This window comes from Enhydra lutris, unplaced genomic scaffold, assembly GCF_002288905.1.
Source record: "Enhydra lutris kenyoni isolate GAN:26980312 unplaced genomic scaffold, ASM228890v2 scaffoldscaffold5, whole genome shotgun sequence".
Taxonomy (NCBI): Eukaryota; Metazoa; Chordata; class Mammalia; order Carnivora; family Mustelidae; genus Enhydra; species Enhydra lutris.
Window position 1 is genome coordinate 20,343,915 of NW_019154089.1, and position 20,239 is coordinate 20,364,153.

At 50.6% G+C, this 20,239-nt stretch overlaps 1 protein-coding gene across 3 annotated transcripts in view; it reads left to right on the plus strand.

Annotated features, from left to right (window-relative positions):
• LOC111140918 (slit guidance ligand 3) overlaps positions 1 to 15,002 on the plus strand; it is a 589,722-nt gene extending 574,720 nt beyond the window's left edge. For all 3 annotated transcript variants that reach the window (XM_022493181.1, XM_022493179.1, XM_022493180.1), the window contains 5 exons: positions 429 to 559; positions 8,835 to 8,989; positions 10,195 to 10,480; positions 11,217 to 11,422; positions 12,972 to 15,002. In XM_022493181.1, the coding sequence (XP_022348889.1) occupies positions 429 to 559; positions 8,835 to 8,989; positions 10,195 to 10,480; positions 11,217 to 11,422; positions 12,972 to 13,207 (1,014 nt within the window). In that variant the 3' untranslated portion in view covers positions 13,208 to 15,002. The remainder of the gene's footprint in view (positions 1 to 428; positions 560 to 8,834; positions 8,990 to 10,194; positions 10,481 to 11,216; positions 11,423 to 12,971) is intronic.
• The last annotated feature ends 5,237 nt before the right edge of the window (positions 15,003 to 20,239 follow it).

Sequence of the window (20,239 nt, forward strand, 5' to 3'; positions counted from 1 at the left end):
GGAGCAAGGATTTGGGTGGGATCACATTGTATGCTGCTGGGAGAGGCAATTAGAACTCAAGGCTCCTGACCCAACCCCCACCACCCACACACACAATAAAATACATGATTATATATTATATATATGTTATATGCATATGTATATGTATATATATCTTATATGTAATAATCTAATGTTTCTGTACATAAATAAAGTGGCACATAGTGGGTCCTCAGTAAATAGTTACTGAATTGAATTGCTCCATCAGCACTTGCTGGAGGGTCAGTGTCTGGCTCGGGGAAACTCCCAGACTAGACAGAGGAGGAAATGGGGACGTGGATTCAGATCTGGGGTTCATCCAGAAGATGCCCTCTGCAAGAGGTCTCTGTGAGGGCGGGGTTGGGGAGGCTAGGCCTCAGGGGAGCCCTAACCCACATGCCTCTCTCCAGGTGGCCACGGACAAGGACAATGGCATCCTTCTCTACAAGGGAGACAATGACCCCCTGGCGCTGGAGCTGTACCAGGGCCACGTGAGGCTTGTCTATGACAGTCTGAGCTCCCCACCCACCACGGTGTACAGGTAAGAACCACAGCGCCGCCTGCCAAGGCTTGAGCCCTGAGAGGAGAGGCCAGGGGCCGCTCTGAAGCCGCTCCTCCCTGCCCGCCCCGCGCCCCCCCCACCCCACTTTCCCCAGCTCGGAGCTGCGGGCGGGAAGGGGAGGGGCGATACTGGAGGAAGAGGCAGGCCATGAAGGCCGACCCCCGTGGGGAGATGACACCTCATCACCATAAGATAAATGGCCAGCTGGCTACTGTGCAGGAGCACGCGCGCCAATGCGGATGAGGCTGCTTAATGAGCTGCCCTTTTCAAAATGTCATCCTAATCTTTTATTAGTTTAAGAAAGAAAACAGGGGGAGATTAGCTTGCAACTCAAGGGGAAGACATCCCAGAGCACAAGGGAGCAGGACTCTTCCTTAAGTGACTTTCAAACTGTTCTGAAGGATGGTTTTTCCCTAAACTTCAGTCTTTCCAACAGTCACCCTGATTTTTCTGTAAAACTATAAAAATACGGCACGTCAGCTGTCCTGTTCCATAGCAGGCTGCTTTACATCAGCTTTTAAATCCGCGCCCTCTTTCCTTTCAGCTTCATCTTAAGTCATATCATTGGTGAAATTACAGATATGCTAGTTCAGTGTTAGTTTTTTTTCTACTCCTCAGTAAAATAAATACTAAACTAATAAATTATTTTAGTTATATTTTTGTAATTATTACAAAAATCACGATTAAAATGAGAAATATTTGTGTTACACCTAAAATCACATAAAAACTGTCGGTGGCAGGAGAACCATTTCTTGGGGGGGAAAGCACGTATATGAGAGAGACCACATCTGGAGGCCAGCCTTCCCCTCTAGAAGCCGGTGCACGTTCACTGGGATTGGGGACGGGTAACAGTTGACAGACTTTTTTCCCAGGGGCTAAGTCAGTTATGCAGTCACAACTTTATACTGAAATCAAAATATTAAATACGCAGAAGCAAAACTGTCCCACAGGGCTGAGAGGGAGCAAAGTTTCTTCCCTCATACTTACTCTCATGAAGGCCCCCAAAACAACTCCCAGCAAGCCCAGTTGAAAACCATTGGTTTAAAACCAGTGGTTCTCAAAGTGGGGTCCCAGAGCAGCAGCAGCCAGGAACTTGTCAGACATGCCCATTTTCAGACCTCATCCCGCGCCTACTGACAAGCTCTGGGCTAGGACCCAACCATCAGTTTCAAGGAGCCTCCAGGTGATTCGATACACAAGTCTGAGAAGTGGCATCTTACACAGGAAGCTTTCCTGGAGGAAGAGCCTTTTGTGATGGGTCTTGAAGAAAGGGTGGAGTTTACATGAGCAGGGAGAGCAGGTAGGCGAGCAGGCCGGAAGAAGAGCAATGACAAGCCTAAGGGACAGTACAAAGGGCTGGACCAGACAGAAGGTACACAGCAGAGGGTGGGTGGAGGGAACCCCAGGCAGGTTAGGACGGTGGGCTACAATGGACACCAGGAGAAGGAACTCACCTCAATGGCCTCAAGAGTTCCCTAGAGTCAGGGCCTCCCAACGTCTGTGTTCTTGGAGCCACTGGTCATGGTCATAGGCCTGTGGTGTCACACACGTCTGAAAGCCTATATTTAAAATGAGTTTGTTTCCAAACAGTCTTCTCTGTGGCAAGACTGGTGGTGCCCCAGTAAAGTGCTCTTTCACACACTCTGGAAACGTCTCTTTCCTCCCCTGTGCACTGTGCATAATCGCAGGATTCATTTTGGGGGGTGCTGTTGAGGGCTGGGGGGTGCGAAGGTGCTTGGCAAACTGAGCCTTGACATGGGCATGTCTCAGACAGAAGGTGTCGCAGAAGAAGGCTTCAGGAGAGGTTGGGCTCTGTCCAGAGCTGGGAGCCCATGCCCCACACTGACATGAGCTGTTAAGGGGTGATGTTGTCGGTGAGAATGCTGGAACCCTTTGCTAATGCCTGACTCGGGATGTGAGGAATGAAATGGGAAGCTAGAGAATTCTCTCCTACAGCCCTCGTCAGGGAGCCCGTGGGCTGAGGGCTAGTGCAGGGCCCCAGGGAGACCCCAGGCTCTTTCTCTTACCCGTGGGACAAACCCAATAAAGGATGCCCATGCCTAGGTCTGCGTGGCAAGCCTAGGGACAGACCCTTAGTGTCCTGCCACTCACAATCCTAAGGGACCCAAGTCTCCAGAAATCCTGTATTTAAAATGGGTTTGTTTCTAGGCTTCTCGGAGGCAGCACCCACCGTGCCCCAGCAGTGTGCTCTTTCACTCAGTAAACATCTCTCAGGCACCTCATGTGGGCCGGGCCCTGCACTAGGTATGGGGGACACAGAGTTAAACAAAACACAGTCCAGAAAAGAAAGCAGGTGTAGAAACAAACAATAGTCACAGAAACAGAATTAAAGAGGTCTCCCAGAAGACGCTGGCACATGCTATGGGACATCGAAGGAACAGACATTTCTGTTCAGAGAACCGGGGAAGGCTCCCTGGAGGAAGAGGTAACATTTGAGCTCAGGCTGGAGCTGGGGCTGACAAGCATTTCCACAGGCGGAGAAGTGAGAAGGCCCTGGGCAGGGGGAGACCCCGTCAGTATGCAAAGAAGCCATGCTTAGGGGCTGGGGTTAATGGAGAGCACAGAGTCACTGTGGTGACCTCTGGCCACCTAGGAAGGCCTCCTCAGCCTCAGGGTCAGGGTGTCAAACCAAAGCTGATTTAATCAGGGGAATTGGCAGATTGCAAAATTCTTCCCACTGAGGCCCCATGGACAGCCCCCAGTGAGAATGAGAAGTTAGCACCCCCAGCAGGGATTTGTAGGCCTGGAGCAGCTGCTTTCTGGGCCGCCATCATGGGGGTGCCTGATTTTTTTCATCTGCCCAGCTGTAGTCACAGCTGGGGGTGCTGTACTTCAAGGTCCTACCCCGGGCTCTAGGGCAAACACACAGTAAAGCCTGTCTGAGCCCCTACCTGCCCCAGAATGGGAACAGGCTGCACTATTGCTGAGTTCTGAGACTTGTCAGAGGGAATTCAGGCATTATTTCCTACCAGCGAGGCCAAGGGGCCAAGTAAGGTAACAGACTTGGGAAAGTGGACTGTGGTAGCCTGGAGAGCAGAGGCTTTATCCAAAGGGACTGCTGACCTCAGCTCCAGCAGATGCTGCCATGTGGGAATGCAGGTCATTAAGAGAAGCTAGAAACCCAGGCTTTCTATGTGAAATAGCTCTCAGTGTTTAAATGTGGGCCACAAGGCAACTCTGTTTAGCCCACTGTGCAAGCTCCCTGAGTCTTAATTACCATAGTCCCATCCACTGCCAAGGTCTTTTTCTCCCTTGCCCCTCCCCACAAGTCCCGGGCAAGCGTCATCACTCTTATTTTAGGGATGAGCTGCATAGTGCTCAGATGAAGTCTTTGGCCCCATAGCACACAAGCCAGTAAAGTGGCAGAGCAGAGTCAAACCCAAGTCAGGTTCCCACCAGAACCCACTTTTCCATCATGCTGAGGCATGACGGCCAGGGCAAGAGAGAGAGAGAGAGAAATACCATGTAGCCACAGTCGAGGAGTTGGGGGGGCAGGGCAGGGGGCTGGTGTCACTGCCCTGTGGTCTTGATGTCTCAGGCTACCACTTAAGGGACGATTTGGTCCTGTGAGGCTCTGTCGCCACCTAGTGGCCACAACTCAGCATCCAGGTGAACATGCCCAGTACCTGGAGGAATGATGATTCATTCATTTCACCGTGGAGTAGGGTCCTGTGGCTTAGGATCCTGGGTTTCAGTCTTGCCTCCACCACTTCCACTTTAAGACTGTGAGCTGAACACCTTAAGTCTCTGAGCCTTAGGCCTCATCTCTAAAAGGAAAAAAAAAATTGTACCTCCCCTGTGGGGGTTGTTAGGGTTGAGTGAGAGAATGCAGGTCAAGTGCTTAGCACAGAGTAGCACAGAACACGTGCCTGCTATTGGTATTAAAAGCAGGAGAGGGGGCGCCTGGGTGGCTCAGTCAGTTAAACATCTGACTCTTGATCCCAGCTCAGGTCTCTATCTTAGCTCGGGTCTTGATCTCTGGGTTGTGAGTCCACCTTGGCAAGGAGCCTACTTTAAAAAAAGCAGGGGGGAGGGAGGCAGGAAGGAAGGATGGATGAAGGAAAGAAGGGAGGGAAGAAAGGAGGAGGAAGGAAGGAGGGAGGGAGGGAGAGATGGAGAGAAGGAAGAAAGGAAAGAAGAAAGGAAGAGGGAAGGAGGAAGTAGGAGAACTCTAAGTGTCCTCATGCCATTCCCAGACAGGAGCCACCCAGCTAGCTCTGACACGTCCAGTGCTCTCCACCTCCCATGTGGTGCTGGTTCTTCTGGCCCAGTGGTCACTGAGGAAGACTCTCAGAGCCCGGTTGTCTCTCCTGTAATCCCTACATCTCTCTCCAGGAGACTAATTATGGGGCTTGAAACCTTAGTAGGATCCTTTCTTTTAGAGTTAACAGCAGATAGTTTCGGGTTGCTTTTTGGGGTTTTAGTCTGTTTTACCCCAACCTTTTTTCTTAGAGCAGCAGAGCCATTTTTCTCATTTACTTCAAGGGCCAAGATTACAAAGGAAAAAACAGTGAGAAGAAATGAAGCCATCCTGATTTATGAGATGGTGGTGGATAATCAGAGCCTGTAGCACCACCTACCCCAAACCTCCAGGGACCTGCAGTCTGAAAACCACTGGCTTTAGGCATCACCTCCAGGAGACCCTAACAGAAATGTACCAGGAAGGCATCCTATTAACCCAGGAGCCCCTGCTGGCACAGGTTATGGGAGATTTGGTTTTGGAACAAGCCCTGACTTTGAACCTCACTTCTCCCACCTCCTAGCAATGTGTCCTTGGTCAAGTTATTTAGGTTCCCTCCCTGTAAAGCGGGGCTCATGAGTGCCTTCCTCAGAGATGGTTATTAGCCAGCAGAAACAGAAACCCAAAGCCCTGGGCAGCTGGAAGGTAGAAGAGCTCTTCTAGGGTCCATGAACCTGCTCCCCGACTTGGTCCCTCCTGCCACACCCAACTCCAAGCCCAGGGTCAGGGTGGAGGAGATCATCATTCTACCTTTGAGTGCTTGCTAGGTATCAGGAACCATGTGCTGTCCATCAGAGCATGGCGAGGTCGACCTCTGTGCCATTGCTGGAGTGTGGAAATGGAACCTCAGGTCTACAGAGTGGTGGGATTTGCCCAGGGTACCTCAGTTGGAAGGCCCGTGTGAGAGCAGATCTCTCCAACACCCGAGCATGAACTAGCAGAAGACTATAGCAGGAGGAAGGGGCCTGCCTAGGACTCCCCTTGTGGGAATCAGAGGAGGCCTTCCACAGACCCAAACAGCTGGGGCACTGGGGAGCCTAGCAGTTACTCGGGGGCGGGGGTAGGGGGTGGCCTCACGTGCTCTCTGCTCCTGCGGCTCCTTCCAAACCACTGTCTCCAGGCTGGGGCCCTCAGCGAAGGCGTGCCAGGGCCTGGGCCAGCACATGGAGCCCAGGAAGGAAGCAAGCAACAGGCTTGGCGCCCGTGGCCAGGAAGGGGTTAGTGGTGTGTGTTTGTTCACTGTGTCTGTGTGTTTATAACAGCTGCCTCAGACTCCCTGAATTTTAGTCAGAAGGGAATGCCAAGACCACCCACCCAGAGCTCTGGCCTCTCTACAGCTCCATCTCTGACAGGTGGCTGCCCAGAGTTAGTCACGTGGCTCAGGGATGGGGAGCTCATTCAGGACAGCGTCAGTTTACCAGATGGTCTGGGGACACAGCTGCATGTTTTTGCATGTATGTTTAAAAGCTGTGTTCGGACTCCAGGTCAGAAGCTTGTAGTCTCCACACACGGGCCTCATTCCCCCCACCCACCATCAACTCATCTGCGGGAGCACGGGTCTCACCCTTTTCCTCAGCTCACTACTTAGAGTAGTTAGAAGCTGCTGGACTAGAACAGCTCTATCTTCTTATGACTTCCTGGCTCCCCATCACAAATGAGATCCTCCAGTGGACTCTTAGCTACCACTCCACCCCTGTTGCCCTATTTCTTGACCTACCCGTACGCTGACATATTGGTCGTGAGCTCTGTGAGCGTCTGTCCTGTTTGCCACTGATCCCTAGCACCTGGGACAGTGTGGCTCAGAGCAGACATCCAGCAGGTGGAAGACGGACGGCTGGAAGGGTAGATGATGGATGGAGGATGGATGGATGGGAGAGAAGAGAACGGTCATGATGGGTTTGGGAGGGTCCTGCGCCCCTGCATGTCCCCCTCAACCAGCACTTTTTCACAGAAATCAGCAGCATAAGAGCAGGAGTCGCTAGTTTGCAGGCAATGGTGGGTTCCTGCTGCTGTTAACAGACCAGCCAACACTACTGATGATGGTCACATTTTCCCAGTGATTTACAGTCTATAAAGCACCTTCAAGTACCTCCTCTGATTCGCTCATCACGCTAATTCTGTCAGGTTGTCCTCCCCCTTTTACAGATGAGGAGACTGAGACCAGAGGGGTTCTGAGTGGTTACGGGGCCGCCAAGGAAGGGGCTAGGACAGACTGCTTTCTCCACTACCCCCTACGTGAGCCTCTCTTCCCCCAAGTATTTTCCTCTCCTCTCTGCTGAAACTCCCTTCAGTCAAAAAGGGCTGAGGAGGCAGCTGAACTCTGCCCTCTCCAGTCAGATGGCGGTGGTGAGTGCAGAGGCTCCCTCTCCACTTGAAGGCTCAAAGAAAGAGTACGGTATTTCCAAATGCCTGTCACCTGCACTCAAGGCTCCCTCCCAGCCCCGGCCAAGGATCGAATAGCAGAAAGAGCAGAACGTTGGGGTCAAAAGTTTTGCCTATGCATTCTCTTTTTGGAACATATTAGCTGGATGACTTTAGACAAATCCTTTCACCTCTCTGGGCCTCATTGGTCTGATCTGTGAAATGGGGTATCTGATGCCACTTGACAGAATGATGGTGAGGGTCCAAAAAGAGCAGAGAGCCATTCAGCACGATGCCTGGCTCTTGCACCTCGAGGTCTCATGAGCCCTCACTGAGGGCTGCTGGGACTGAGGGAGGCAACGCAGGAAAGGAGCGTATGTGTGGGCTTTGAAGCTAGACGGACCTCAGTGTACAGTCCTGCTCTAGTTGTGGGGACCTAGGAGCATTATTTGAACTCCCTGACCTTCTGTCTCCTTGTCTTTTTTAAAGATTTTAACTATCTATCTATCTATCTATCTATCATCTATCTATGTATTTATCTATCTATTTATTTATGAGGGGGGGCAGAGAGAGAGTACCTATGGCGGGAGTAGAGGGAGAAGCAGACTCTGTGCTGAGCAGAGAACCTGACGCAGGGCTTGGTCCCAGGACCCTGAGATCATGACCTGAGCCGAAGGCAGACACTTAACCAACTGAGCCCCCCTAGGCACCCCTCTTTCCTCGTTTCTGTAATGCTGTAAACATGTGAAGCAGTGTTATGCGGTATTACTAATCCACTTATGGTCAGCATACTGCTGGAGGTGCAGGAGATGAATTAGATGGCACAAACTATTGACACTTTAATTGAGAGCCTTTATTTTTCATATGTACTAGGAAAAATATAAATCACCCTGAAATATTCTTTTCATGGGCAGGAGTCCTTAGAACAATGCTAGCTTTATATCCTTACTGATGCTTATGTTGGGAAATGGAGCAATTGAAGAAAAACACGTTAATAATGGTCCTAGTGGCATGCCATAGAGCAAATATTGAGAAGGCGGTCTGAGGATGAGTTTGCTTAACTCTGTAAAATTCTAGAAAGAAATGCAAGTAATATAACTGAATGCATGACATGGTCGTAGACTGGCTCTTGTACTGGAAGGGGGGAAAATGCTATAAAGGTACTACTGGATCCACTGAAAAATTAAAATCCAGCCTGAGTAGATACAAGTATGTTACCAATGTTAAATTTACCAAAGTTGAAAATTGCAGTTTGCTTCCGTAGGAGAATATCCATGTCCTTAAGAAATGCACACTGAGGCATTTTGGGATAAGGGAAAGGTATGTAACTTTAAAAGGATTCAGAGTGTATATATGTATATACATCTACATGTATGCATGTCTATGGAGATAGATGGATATGGAGACAGAAAATTCATGATAAAGCAAGTGGGGCTAATAGGAGAATCTATGGGTTTAAGAAGTATTCTCTGTACTGTTTCTACTTTTGCAACTTATTTAAGTTGGAAGTTATTTCCAAATGAAAAATAAAACAAAAATGCTAGGAATGCTGGCCAGGTTCATGGACCAGTGCCTGGCTGTGGGGAGGCACCCAGCAAACCCTCTGATTCTCGCCCCTTCTCTCCTGCCCAGTGTGGAGACTGTGAATGATGGGCAGTTTCACAGTGTGGAGCTGGTGATGCTAAACCAAACCCTGAACCTGGTGGTGGATAAAGGAGCCCCCAAGAGCCTGGGAAAGCTCCAGAAGCAGCCAGCAGTAGGCATCAACAGCCCCCTCTACCTCGGAGGTAAGGCCCTTTTCCCCTCCCATCCCCATCACCTCCACCTCCCACCCACCCTCTGTGCTTGGGCACCCACCCCGGCCTACTGGCCAGGGTTCTCCCGATCTCACCATCCACTGCCAAAGCATATCAGGAAAGGCTTCCTGGAGGTAGTGACAACCAAGCTGATTACCCTAAAGGGTAATCAAATAGGCAGATCATGGCGAGGAGGAGAAGGAGAGAATATAGGCTCCTTCCGGGGAACTACAAGTGGTTCAGGGGACAAAGATGATGGGAATGGTGGGAAAAGGTGAAGATGGAAAGGGGTGGGAGGAAATGGGAGGTCAAATCCAGGCCCTACTATCCACAGACTTCAGGTCACATTCCCTCTGCTCTGCCACCACGTCAAACACTGTGTGGCTCAGGTGACATATGTAGTACACGTTTGAGATGAAGGTCATACAAAGGCCGAAAAGGAAGTAGCCATCTGTCTGGCAGAGCCTGGGCCTGAAACGCAGCCCAGGGCCTGTAATTCTCAAAGGGTTATGTGCAAAAGAAAAAAAAGTCACCAGAGTAGCTTGTTCAACAAAGAGATTCCCAAGGCCTCCCTGCCGAGGAGACCCCTCTAAAAGGCTCAGGAGTCCGTACTGTTAACAGCTGATCCAGGTGCCAGGGGCCCAGAGAAAGCCTTCCATCAAGATCAGTCCCAGAAAGGACACAGTTTCTCCCCCACTGGAGATCCCCAAAGTTCCACAGAGCAAGGCTGCTCCCCCAAATCCCTTGTCTCCCAAACTCTAGCTCTCCCACCCTATGTTCCGTGGGGCCGTGACAAGGGGCAGGGGAGGTCTGGTGGGGACAGCAGAGGAATGGGATACACCCTCCTTCCCCTGCCTGAAGGGGGTGGTCCTCCTCCGTCCAGCAGGTGTGGCCCTGTGATGAGCCAGACCTTCTTTTTCTAAAGAAGTTTGAAGTAAGGGTTTTGGGGGGAAATTTTCTATACTTAAAATGATGGCAGCAAATTCATGTTTTTTAAAGAGTTAAAGTACAGGACAAAGGCTAGGAGCCCTTGTGTGGCTATGGGCCCAGGTTTTGGTCCGTTCCCTCCATCTGAACAGCAGATGCTCAGAGCTGTGAGCGTTCAACTCTGAGCACCCGGAGCCCTCCTTCACGCTCAGAGGGGCTGGTGGGCAGGGGAGGGTCTTCAGGCAGCTGTCCTGGCACCCCTCCCACAGGCATCCCCACCTCCACGGGCCTCTCGGCCCTGCGCCAGGGCACAGACCGGCCGCTGGGCGGCTTCCACGGCTGCATCCATGAGGTGCGCATCAACAACGAGCTGCAAGACTTCAAGGCCCTCCCGCCACAGGCCCTGGGAGTGTCCCCGGGCTGCAAGTCCTGCATCGTGTGCAAGCATGGCCTGTGCCACTCCGTGGAGAAGGACAGCGTGGTATGCGAGTGCCGCCCGGGCTGGACCGGCCCACTGTGCGACCAGGAAGTCCGGGACCCCTGTCTGGGCCACAGGTCAGTGCCCTGCGAGCCCAGGCTCCCCACACGGACTCAGTCCCTGCCTGTAGCCCTTCCCTGCCCAAGAAGCAGCACTGAGGAAAGCTGGAAGGACTGTGGTCAGACGGTCCCCAGAACCCATGTCAGTGTGACTGCTCAAGCGGGCAAGAGCTCACAGAGCCAACAGCAGGTCCCCCTTAGAGACAGTGTGTGAGCACCTTGCTGAGAGCAGCTATCTCCGTCAAGTGGAATGACGGTGAGTTTCAGCATCAGTTTCTCCATCTCAGAGATGTGGGTAAGACTAGGTGCAGCATCAAAGCCACAGAGGAGAGGGGATTGTAGAAGGTAAGAATGCTGTCAGGTGTAAAGCACTTATCCCCATGCCTGGCACCACTGTGGGTAGGTGGGAGGCGCTGCGGGGAGGGTGTACACTCGTGACATTGTTATCAATTAAGATGCCAGAGCAGTTACAACATTTAGAGAACGCTTAGCTGCTTCAGAGCAAGTACCTGCCACTTGCAGAGGGGAGGTGGCAAGCCAGCCAGCCTCGTGGCCACAGCTGGCAGCGGACTTGGCGCGATCTGAGCCTCCAGCAGGTCGGATGCTGCTGCTCAGCCCCTGAGCTAGCAGAGGGCAGACTAGGGGATGGAGACCTACGAGGACCCGCTCTGAGCCTGGGCCTCGGCTGCGGTGGACAGAAAAAACCTCTGCAGTGCTCTGCCTTCCCCTTTCTCATTCTGTCCTCTGCCAACAGCTGCAACCACGGGAAATGTGTGCCAACCGGGACCTCGTACGTGTGCAAGTGTGCAGAAGGCTACAGCGGGGCCACGTGTGATCACAAGAATGACTCCAACGCCTGCTCTGCCTTCAAGTGTCACCAGGGGCAATGCCATTTCTCCGATCGAGGGGAGCCCTTCTGCCTGTGCCAGCCTGGCTTTAGTGGGGAGCACTGTGAGCAAGGTGGGTTCACTGTGCATGGGGTGGGGGGGGACCGGAGGTGGCCACGGGAGGCAGCGCTAGACTGTAGCTCCAGCCCGCCGACAGTCCAGTTCCAGCCCAGAGGCTACATGCTCTTGCACCTTCATCTTGGAAATGGGGGAACGCCCTCCCTCTCTGAAGCAGTTGTCCACTGCGGTGTAACTAGCCCCACAACCCCAGGGATCCAAGCCCTCCTCCTTCCCCTCCTCCGTGACCTTGACCCGTGGAGTTTGTTCATTTTGAAATAAGCTCAAAAATAGGAAAATTAAAACTGAACTGTATTAAAATTCAAATCTACCTCCCCCAGGAGGGCTTTTTTTCCTGCATGGAAAAAAAGAAGTCTTCCTCCCTGGGCCCAGATTTCTAGGCAGACCCCTCGGTCTCTAAAGTACTCTCACATTTATACCTAGTTGCAATACTATTCTCAACCAAAACAGACCAGGTTTTGAAATTTTTTATTAAGAAATAAATCTCAGATTATTTCAAAATATAACAGAAAACTTGTCAAAAAATAGCTTTCACACTCCTGTCACCAGATTCCCCAATGACCATATTGCCACATGGGCTCTCGCCCACCACCCCACGTTGTACACACAGGCACTAACGTGTAATTTTTTTTTAAATTATGAGCTTGTTACATCATGCTTACCAAAATTCATTAAAATGAATAGAACCCTTTCTCATTCAGTCTCCTCTGAGGCTCATAACCTGTGAAGCAGTAGGAAGAACAGGGAAATGGGTCACCGTCTTCCAGACAAGGAGAGTGGCTCAGGGATGACCAGCGTCTTGATCAGGCTGCAGGGCTGGGGGTCTGAGCTCCTCCTTCTCCTCAGGGCCTTGCTTTAGACCTCCTCCCAGTGTCCACACAGAGAGTCTGGCAGGGCGTGGAAGATTCAGGCTGCTATCGGGGCTCATTAACTCCTCATTCAGCTCCCCCTCCACGGCAGGTCCCCGAGACACAGCCCTAGACTCCATCCAACGCCTTGCCCTGTTCAGTTCCGTAGCCCCCATCTCAGTTTATCCTTACCACACATTCACTTCAGGGAGGAGAGAATTAGTATCTCAACTCTATACCAGTGGGCACTGGGCAAAACTAGAGACTTCCTGGTTTTCGGCAAAGCCAGAAATCCCAGTATTTAATTGATCTTGTGGGGTTTTTAATGGTGACATTTGGTTTCTAAGTCTAGGTGGCACAATCAAAACCTGGGGCCAGGATTTAGCCCGTAGCCTACTACTTGGCCACATCTACTGTGGTGTTTGAGTTCCTTGAAGGAAAGGACAGGGCCTGCTGTTGTCACCAGGAAATGCTCAGGCCTTAGTTGTAAATCTAGCAGCAAGGCAGGCCCAGAAGAAGCACTCCGTATTTGTGCAACAGCTGCATGGGTTCGTGGACAGGCAGGTGGAAGGACGCGTGAAGAAGTACAAAGGGTCTTCAGGCCACCAATGTTCGCCGACAGCCGGCCCAGGAATGGCCCCCGGCCAGTCATCTGTACCACCCAGGCCCTGACCTTACCTCTTCTGCCCTCTGCAGAGAACCTATGCCTGGGGGAGGTGGTCCGAGAGGTGATCCGCCGCCAGAAGGGCTATGCCTCGTGTGCCACGGCCTCCAAAGTGCCCATCATGGAATGTCGTGGGGGCTGTGGGCCCCAGTGCTGTCAACCCACCCGCAGCAAGCGGCGGAAATACGTCTTCCAGTGCACCGACGGCTCCTCATTCGTCGAGGAGGTGGAGAGACACCTCGAGTGCGGCTGCCGCCTGTGTTCCTAAGGCCGACTGCCCACCTGCCCCCCCACCACTCAGACTCCAGCTTCGTGGGGCTGGGACAGCCGTGGGGGACCCCCTTGAGAGTCGAGGTGAAGAAGTAGAAGCTGGAGAGAAAGCAGAAGAAGAGAATATTAAGTATATTGTAAAATAAACAAAAAATAGAACTTATTTTTATTATGGAAAGTGACTATTTTCATCTTTTATTATATAAATATCACACCGTCTGAGTATATGTACCATATAGTGAGTTATTTTTACCAAGTCCTGTGTATTTGTTGTGGTTTTTATAAACAGCTGTTAAAATTTCTAAGAAAAAAGACTAATAAAAATGTTTTAAAACAAAAGGATAAGAATAAAGAAGTGATAGCCTGTCCGAGGAGAAAGAAGGAAGTTTTTATGCTGATGAAACAGTTTCAGGTCAGCAGAAACCAAGACCTGCTCACTGAGCTCAGGGAAAGGAATGATAAGAGGAAGAGAAGGAAAAGATTTTTCTTTGTTTCTTCTTACTTTTAATGACTCTCTTTTTCTTCCCTAAAAGCACCCAGCTTTTAAGTCCTGTTTGCTGAAGGCCATCCTTCCAGGAAAAGCCGCTGCACCCTGGCCACCTCCGCCTCACAGTCGCTGCCCCCACCTGCCCCAGGCCCTCCTGCAGACCCCTCTTCTCCCTCCTGGCTGGCCCTCCCTGCCACCACAGGGTCGTTGGAGACTCTGCCACAGGCTTCATCTGAGCCTGCTTTGCCAAATTTTAAAACACCGCCTCTTTTCCTGCCCCTCTCCAGGTGAGTCAATGGAAGGGGTCAATGACATCTCCTCAGGCCCCAACCACTGGCCCTTCCTTTGAAAGTTCTGAACCATCCTGTTCTCTCCAGCCCATTTCACATTGGAATGCAGGACTAGGGGAGCAGGCAGCCAGGGCTAGGGGGATGAGGAAGGCCAGGAGCCCAGACTGCCCACAGCCCTGGTAGATGTCCAACTCTGGAAAGTGCTGGGAGAATCTGGCTATGGGACAAACAAGCCTCTGCCACCTGATCCTCCAGGCCACCCTCATGAGCTGTCATCACAACGCCGTGCCCATCTGCAACACTTTCCAACACGTATCGGTACTGCACCGGTTTTCATCTGTGCCATCCCTGCTCTGTGCAATTCCTGCTCCCATAAGAAGGGTAAAGCCATACGGCCCCATTTCACAGACAAACACGCCTCTCTCAAGCTCTGTATCTGGCCTGAAGCTATATATCTGATAAGTAGAAGAGCCAGACTCAAAGCTCTGGGTTCCTTCTCTAAATAGCGTAAACATAAGAAATTCACAGGTAGTTCATCAGACAAGCCCTACCAGGAAAAGAAAGTAGATGTTCTTTACTACTATTTTTCCTGCTTGTGTTCAAGTCTGGTTCTGTTCCCCCCGGTATCCAGAAAGCTTCTAGAGAGTTATAGATCAGGGAATGTGAGCAAAGGCAACTCACCCAATGGAGATTTGCCCGTCTGTCAGCTCCCTCAGACTAGTACAGACGCTCAGGGTCTCAACTGCTCAGCCCAATGCCTTGTCTCTCACTCATCCCTCCTGCCCCTTGGGGGCCTCCCCTGCAGAAGTGTGAGGGAGGGTGATGTGGGACTCAAAGGACCTTCCAGGATGGAGCTTCCCCAGAGGAGCCTAGTGGTTCTGTGAGGACCAACAGTGGGCCAAAGGGTCTAAGAATCAAGAGGGAGGCAGAAAAGGAAGATGGAAGAGCACAAGGCAAATGGCAAACAAGGAGGGGAGGAGAAAAGGAAAGAAAGGATGGGTGGGGGAGAACAGAAGAAAGGGATGACCAGGAGGAGGGGAAAGGAGGGAGAAATAAGATGGAGGAACTTCAGGCAAGGGTTCAAGCAGTCAGAGCCACGTATGGCAGGCTAGAACACAGGGACCCAGCAGGGTTTTTTAGCAGGAGACTAGTAAGACAAGGTCTGTTTTAGGAAGAGAATTGATGGCAAAGATGAGACAGTCTTGGAAGAGGAGAGAGCACTCTGCCACCCAAAATGGCTCTGGGGGCTTCCCAGTTGTTCACTTGAGTTTGTTGTAGCTAAACAATGCTGATTTCCAGATAGGTCCCAAAAGTCTTTGCAGTAGCTCCAGAGTCCTGAAAGGGGTAACCTGAGATCTCCCCAGTACCCTTCCCCATCCTTCATGCCTTCAGTCCACCTCACTCACACAGGTAAACCCTAGGCTTATTCTACCACCAACACTCGCAGCTAGCCTCTCTCCATGTGACATGAAGCCCACTCAGCCTGCCGTCTTGAGAGCCATGCCCCAGGGTCCCTGACTCTCTGGGAAGACTTGACAGGCTGCCAGCTTTCGCTCTGCCACCCCCAAGGAATCCAAGCCCTGCCTCTGCCAGCCCTGCCCTGCACCTACCCCCGAGCCCAGCTGCGGTCAGCCAGGGTCTTAGTGGGGCTTGAGGGTAATTTTGAGACTTCCCCTCAATTTTACAAGCCCTGACTGTATGAAATGCCTAATCCAAGATTAAGAAAATGCTCCCCAAAAGGAAGTTTCTCTAACAAACGCAGATTAAAATGTTCTTATTTCAACAGCTAAATTCTAGTCCCCCAGAGCAGGAAGAGGTCAGTCAGGTAACTTGCATGCTTAAAAGTATGGTTCAGTGTTTGTGTGTGGGGACGGGCATATGTGAAAGGGGGCTTGGGCTCGGTTTCCTCCTGAGCAGGATTCAGGGGAAGGGAGAGTCCCTTTGACTCAACCAAGGGACCCTAAAATGGTTAGGAGATGATGTATTTAAAAGCTCCTTGTAAAGTGTAAACTAAAAATCTTTCATGTAAGCTGTTACTGCTATGGTTGTTGCCGTGATTGACATGCCAACAGGCCCCATGGAGAAGATGGCTTTGCGTTTTCAATGTCAGAAGGGAACCCGAGTCTAATGCTTCAGAAAGAGGATAGGACAAGGGAAAGAGGCGCAAGGAAAGAGAGGGAGATTTCCTAGGGACCGAGAAAGAGGAAATCCCCCAGAATCACCCTTAGGAACCTGGGAATGGCCAGGAGCAGGAGGGAGCTAACCTCGCCTTCCACCAGATACAAAGCTACCAACAGATTGAGCCCTATGGCCAAGCAGCCCCCCACCACCTTTGCTGGGAGGAGAAGCCTCTAGCCTAAGTGAACCTGCCCCCCAAAACTCACAGGTATCAGAGCTCAAGGAATCCCTGGTGAGGGATTAACCTGAGAATCAGAGAAAGAGAGTGTCTAAACCAGAGACCAAGATCATCCAACAAATTAACACCAGAGGCAGGAACAGACTCAGGTGTCTACCCAGGCCATCATTCTTCCTGCTGCTCCACTGTGAGCACAGGAAGAGTGAAGGTTGAGACATACCCTGTGATACCTTCTAGGTGGCCAGAAAAGTATCCTTCCCCCACAACAGATGGGTGATGGCTGGGAAACTGGGGCAGTGCCTGGTTTGGGGGCACTTATCCATATGTTCCAGTCTGGATTAGATGGTACCAAAGGAAACACTTGGGGAAAGTGGGTGAGAGACGCCCCTTAGCCAGAACAAGCAAAGACAGAGTAGGGCACTTGGCAAAGCTTATTTCTCTAATTCCACAATAGGTTCTAAGGAAAAAAAAAAAAAAAAAAAAAACCTTTTAAGATGGTTTTTATTAAAAAAATGTTATAGTGCCACTTCACCATTATGGGATAAATAATGTGCATTTTTTGATTCAACAGACTGTCATTATCTGATATCATTAAAATAAATGAATGAGTCACAGGAGAGCTGAGCTATGTGATGTTCTTGTGAATACCATAAACTCAGCCCTTCTCCCTGGTATGTGTTTTATTTTTATTCCTGACCTTCACTCCCTGGGGCAAAGATTACTACATTCATGGGGTTTGGACAAGTCCGGTGTGGAGCTAGTGAAAACAATTGGTTTCCTGAAACACGAAGTGGGGAAAAAAAGGATTCAGAGGTCTCGAGAGACATGGGGGAGAAGGCCCAGCACATGGCTTGCGGTGTGCAGGGTGTGTGATTTGTATGGTCACAGACTGGGTGCCAAGGGACACAGGGGAAGAAGCCACTCCAGGGCAGAGAACATTGAGTAAGATGTGGAAGAAGACTGGTCCTGGGCACTCCAATGCCTAATTAAAACCCCTCTTTTATTTATTCCTTCCCAAGCATTTATTCAACATCTACTATGTGCCAGTCCTCATCTAGGCATTGAGGACAACACAAAGATGATCAAGACAAAGTCCTTGTTCTCCTGGAACTTAATTTTTTTTTCTTTTTCAGATTTGTTTATTTGACAGAGAGATCACAAGTAGGCAGAGAGGCAGGCAGAGTGAGAGAGAGGGAAGCAGGCTCCCTGCTGAGCAGAGAGCCCGATGCGGGGCTCGATCCCAGGACTCTGGGATCATGACCTGAGCCAAAGGCAGAGGTTTAACCCACTAAGCCACCCAGGTGCCCCTGGAACTTAACTTTTAATTGAGTGTCAAACAAATAAGTAAAGATATCATATAATATTAAACACACACACACACACACACACACACACACACACACACCGCCCCCCCCGAGTTGACAGGACCAAATAGCTGGGGGTACTTTCCATGGTGAAGTCAAGGGAAGCTTCTCTGAAGAACTGGGACCTGGGGGCAGGTGAAGTACCAAGAAACGGAAGGAGGAAGACTGACCCCACAGCACTCACTAGATAACTGGCCCCATGCAGGTGGAATCTGAGCAAGAGCCCAAGCATCTTAGGAGGCCAGAGGCGAAGACGTGGGTGAACAAGCACAATGAGTGGGCTTGCAGGTGAGGGCAGAACTCACCCCTCAGCTTCCCAGCCCTGAGGAATCCTTGGGAGCTCATGGCCTTTCTAAATGACGAATGCCATGGGTCTGGAGGCCACCACCAGCTGACTGAAGGTCACTTTTGCTTCCCTAGCAGATAGCCCTGCACCTCTGTGAAGAACACCATTGGGAGCAAGACAATGGGGGGCAGCAGATGCACCAAGTGTTGGAAAAGCGCCCAGGCCTGTTGTTCCTTCTTCCCCTGGTATTTCCTGAGCAAGATATGGCCACATAGGCCGGGGCGGGAGGCACTGAGCCTCCATCAAGATGCCCCTAATATTAGCTTCAAAGCTTTCTGTGTCAAAGAATCTAAGGTGGAAGCGGGGAGTAGATTTTGTGCTGATGCCTCCTAGACCAGGCTGCCTGGGCATCCCTGCCAGGAGGAGCTGCTGGCCAGGAACCAACAGCCTCCACTTTCCAAGCTTAGACCAAGTAGCCCCTTCTCCCAGGGGCTACTTGGGATCCTGTCAAATTCCCTTCTGTGTCAACTGCAGAGTTTCTCAACTGGGAGAGATTTTGCCACCAAAGGAGGCATGTGGCAATGCCTAAAGACAGTTTTGATTGTTTGACTAGGGCAGGGGGAACGCCTGGGATGCTGCGAGCATGCACAAGACAGCTTCCACAACAAAGCAGCAGGCCGCCAAGGAAGGGATCAGTAGTCTTAAGATTGAGAAACCCTGTCTGGGTCTACTCAGATCCTTCCTGCAAGACCTGAATGGAATCATTTATAAACGAAGAAGAGGGTGAAAGTGCTCAATAGGCAATGAATAGTGGCCTCCTCAGGGGAACCTGGTCCCTTGGTGCAAATACATAGCAGGCTGGCGGTCTGTCCTTGTATTTAGAACACAGTTATTGATGGGAAATGGGCTGCGACATTTCCGGCAATGAGGTGCCACCATCATGCTTCCTTTGCCACTCTGTCCTTACTACCCAATCATGGCAAATGGGTGCAGAACATGGATTATGGACTTGTTATGCTTAGGTGACAGATATAAAATATGGTGGAGGAGGGGGGCATTCATCTCTGGACCTGCCACTGGCAAAATAAATAAGATTTTTAAAAAATGAGGTTTCTATTTCCTGGAACTCTACCCTTCAGCTAGGCTCCTGAAGGAAGAACAGTGAAAGTTATCAAATCAAAACATGAGGACTGTGTGGGACGCCTGGGTGGCTCAGTTGGTTAAGCGGCTGCCTCCGGCTCAGGTCATGATCCCAGCGTCCTGGGATCGAGTCCCACATCAGGCTCCTTGCTCAGCAGGGAGCCTGCTTCTCCCTCTGCCTGCCTCTTTGTCTCCCTGTACTCGCTTTCTCTGACAAAAAAAAAAAAAAAAAAAAAAACCATGAGGACTGTGGATGTGTCTGTCTATGGAATGTCAAAGGTGAGCGCAGAAAGTCATAAGCAGCCCGACTCTAAGATGGAGCAAAGGATGTTGGACAAACTCCCAGTAATGATGGCAGGATTAACTCATTGTCAGAGTAACCTTGCTCACTCAAAACAATCTTGGAAATTGCTGCAGGGATAGGAGAGGCTCTCAGCACCTGACCAGAGCTCTGTAAATAGACCTTGTAAGTGTCCATGTTTGCAGGGGTACTAGAGGTGAGGCAGCCTTGAGAGCAGGACTGGAGGAAGGTCTAAATGGTAAGTGAGGAAGGTCTAAGGGATAAGTAAGCAGTAAGCAGGCCTCCATCTGGATCCAACTCCACTGGCCCTAAAGAGCTACATTCTCTCCCCGATTTGGCTGTTTGACTTCAGAAATTTCACTGAGATTCGGTTTCCCCTTCTAAAAATCGAGGATGGCAATACATCCGAGGATGGCATAAATCTCTAAAAATTATAAGTGGCAAAAAGCAATTCAAATTAAGCCACAAGAAGAATATGTTGGCTCAAGTCATTGGAAAATCTAAGATAGTTCTCACTTCATCAGATGGAGATGTGCATATCCTAGAGCTCATACAAGGTCATAAGGGCTCTGGGTCTCTCACACATACTTGGCTTTCTTCTGCATGGGCTTCATTCTCAAGAAGGCCCTCCTGGGGAGTTGGCAAAGTGACTCTCAGCCATTGCACAAAGTAGTACATACTACTAATTTCAAGTCCAGGAGAAAAGGGCTTTTTTCCAATAATCCAAGCAGAGTCACTGCCAGCAGAGTCACTGCCTCTAATGGGCCTGGATTCAGGCAAATAACCACCACTGAACCAGACATTAT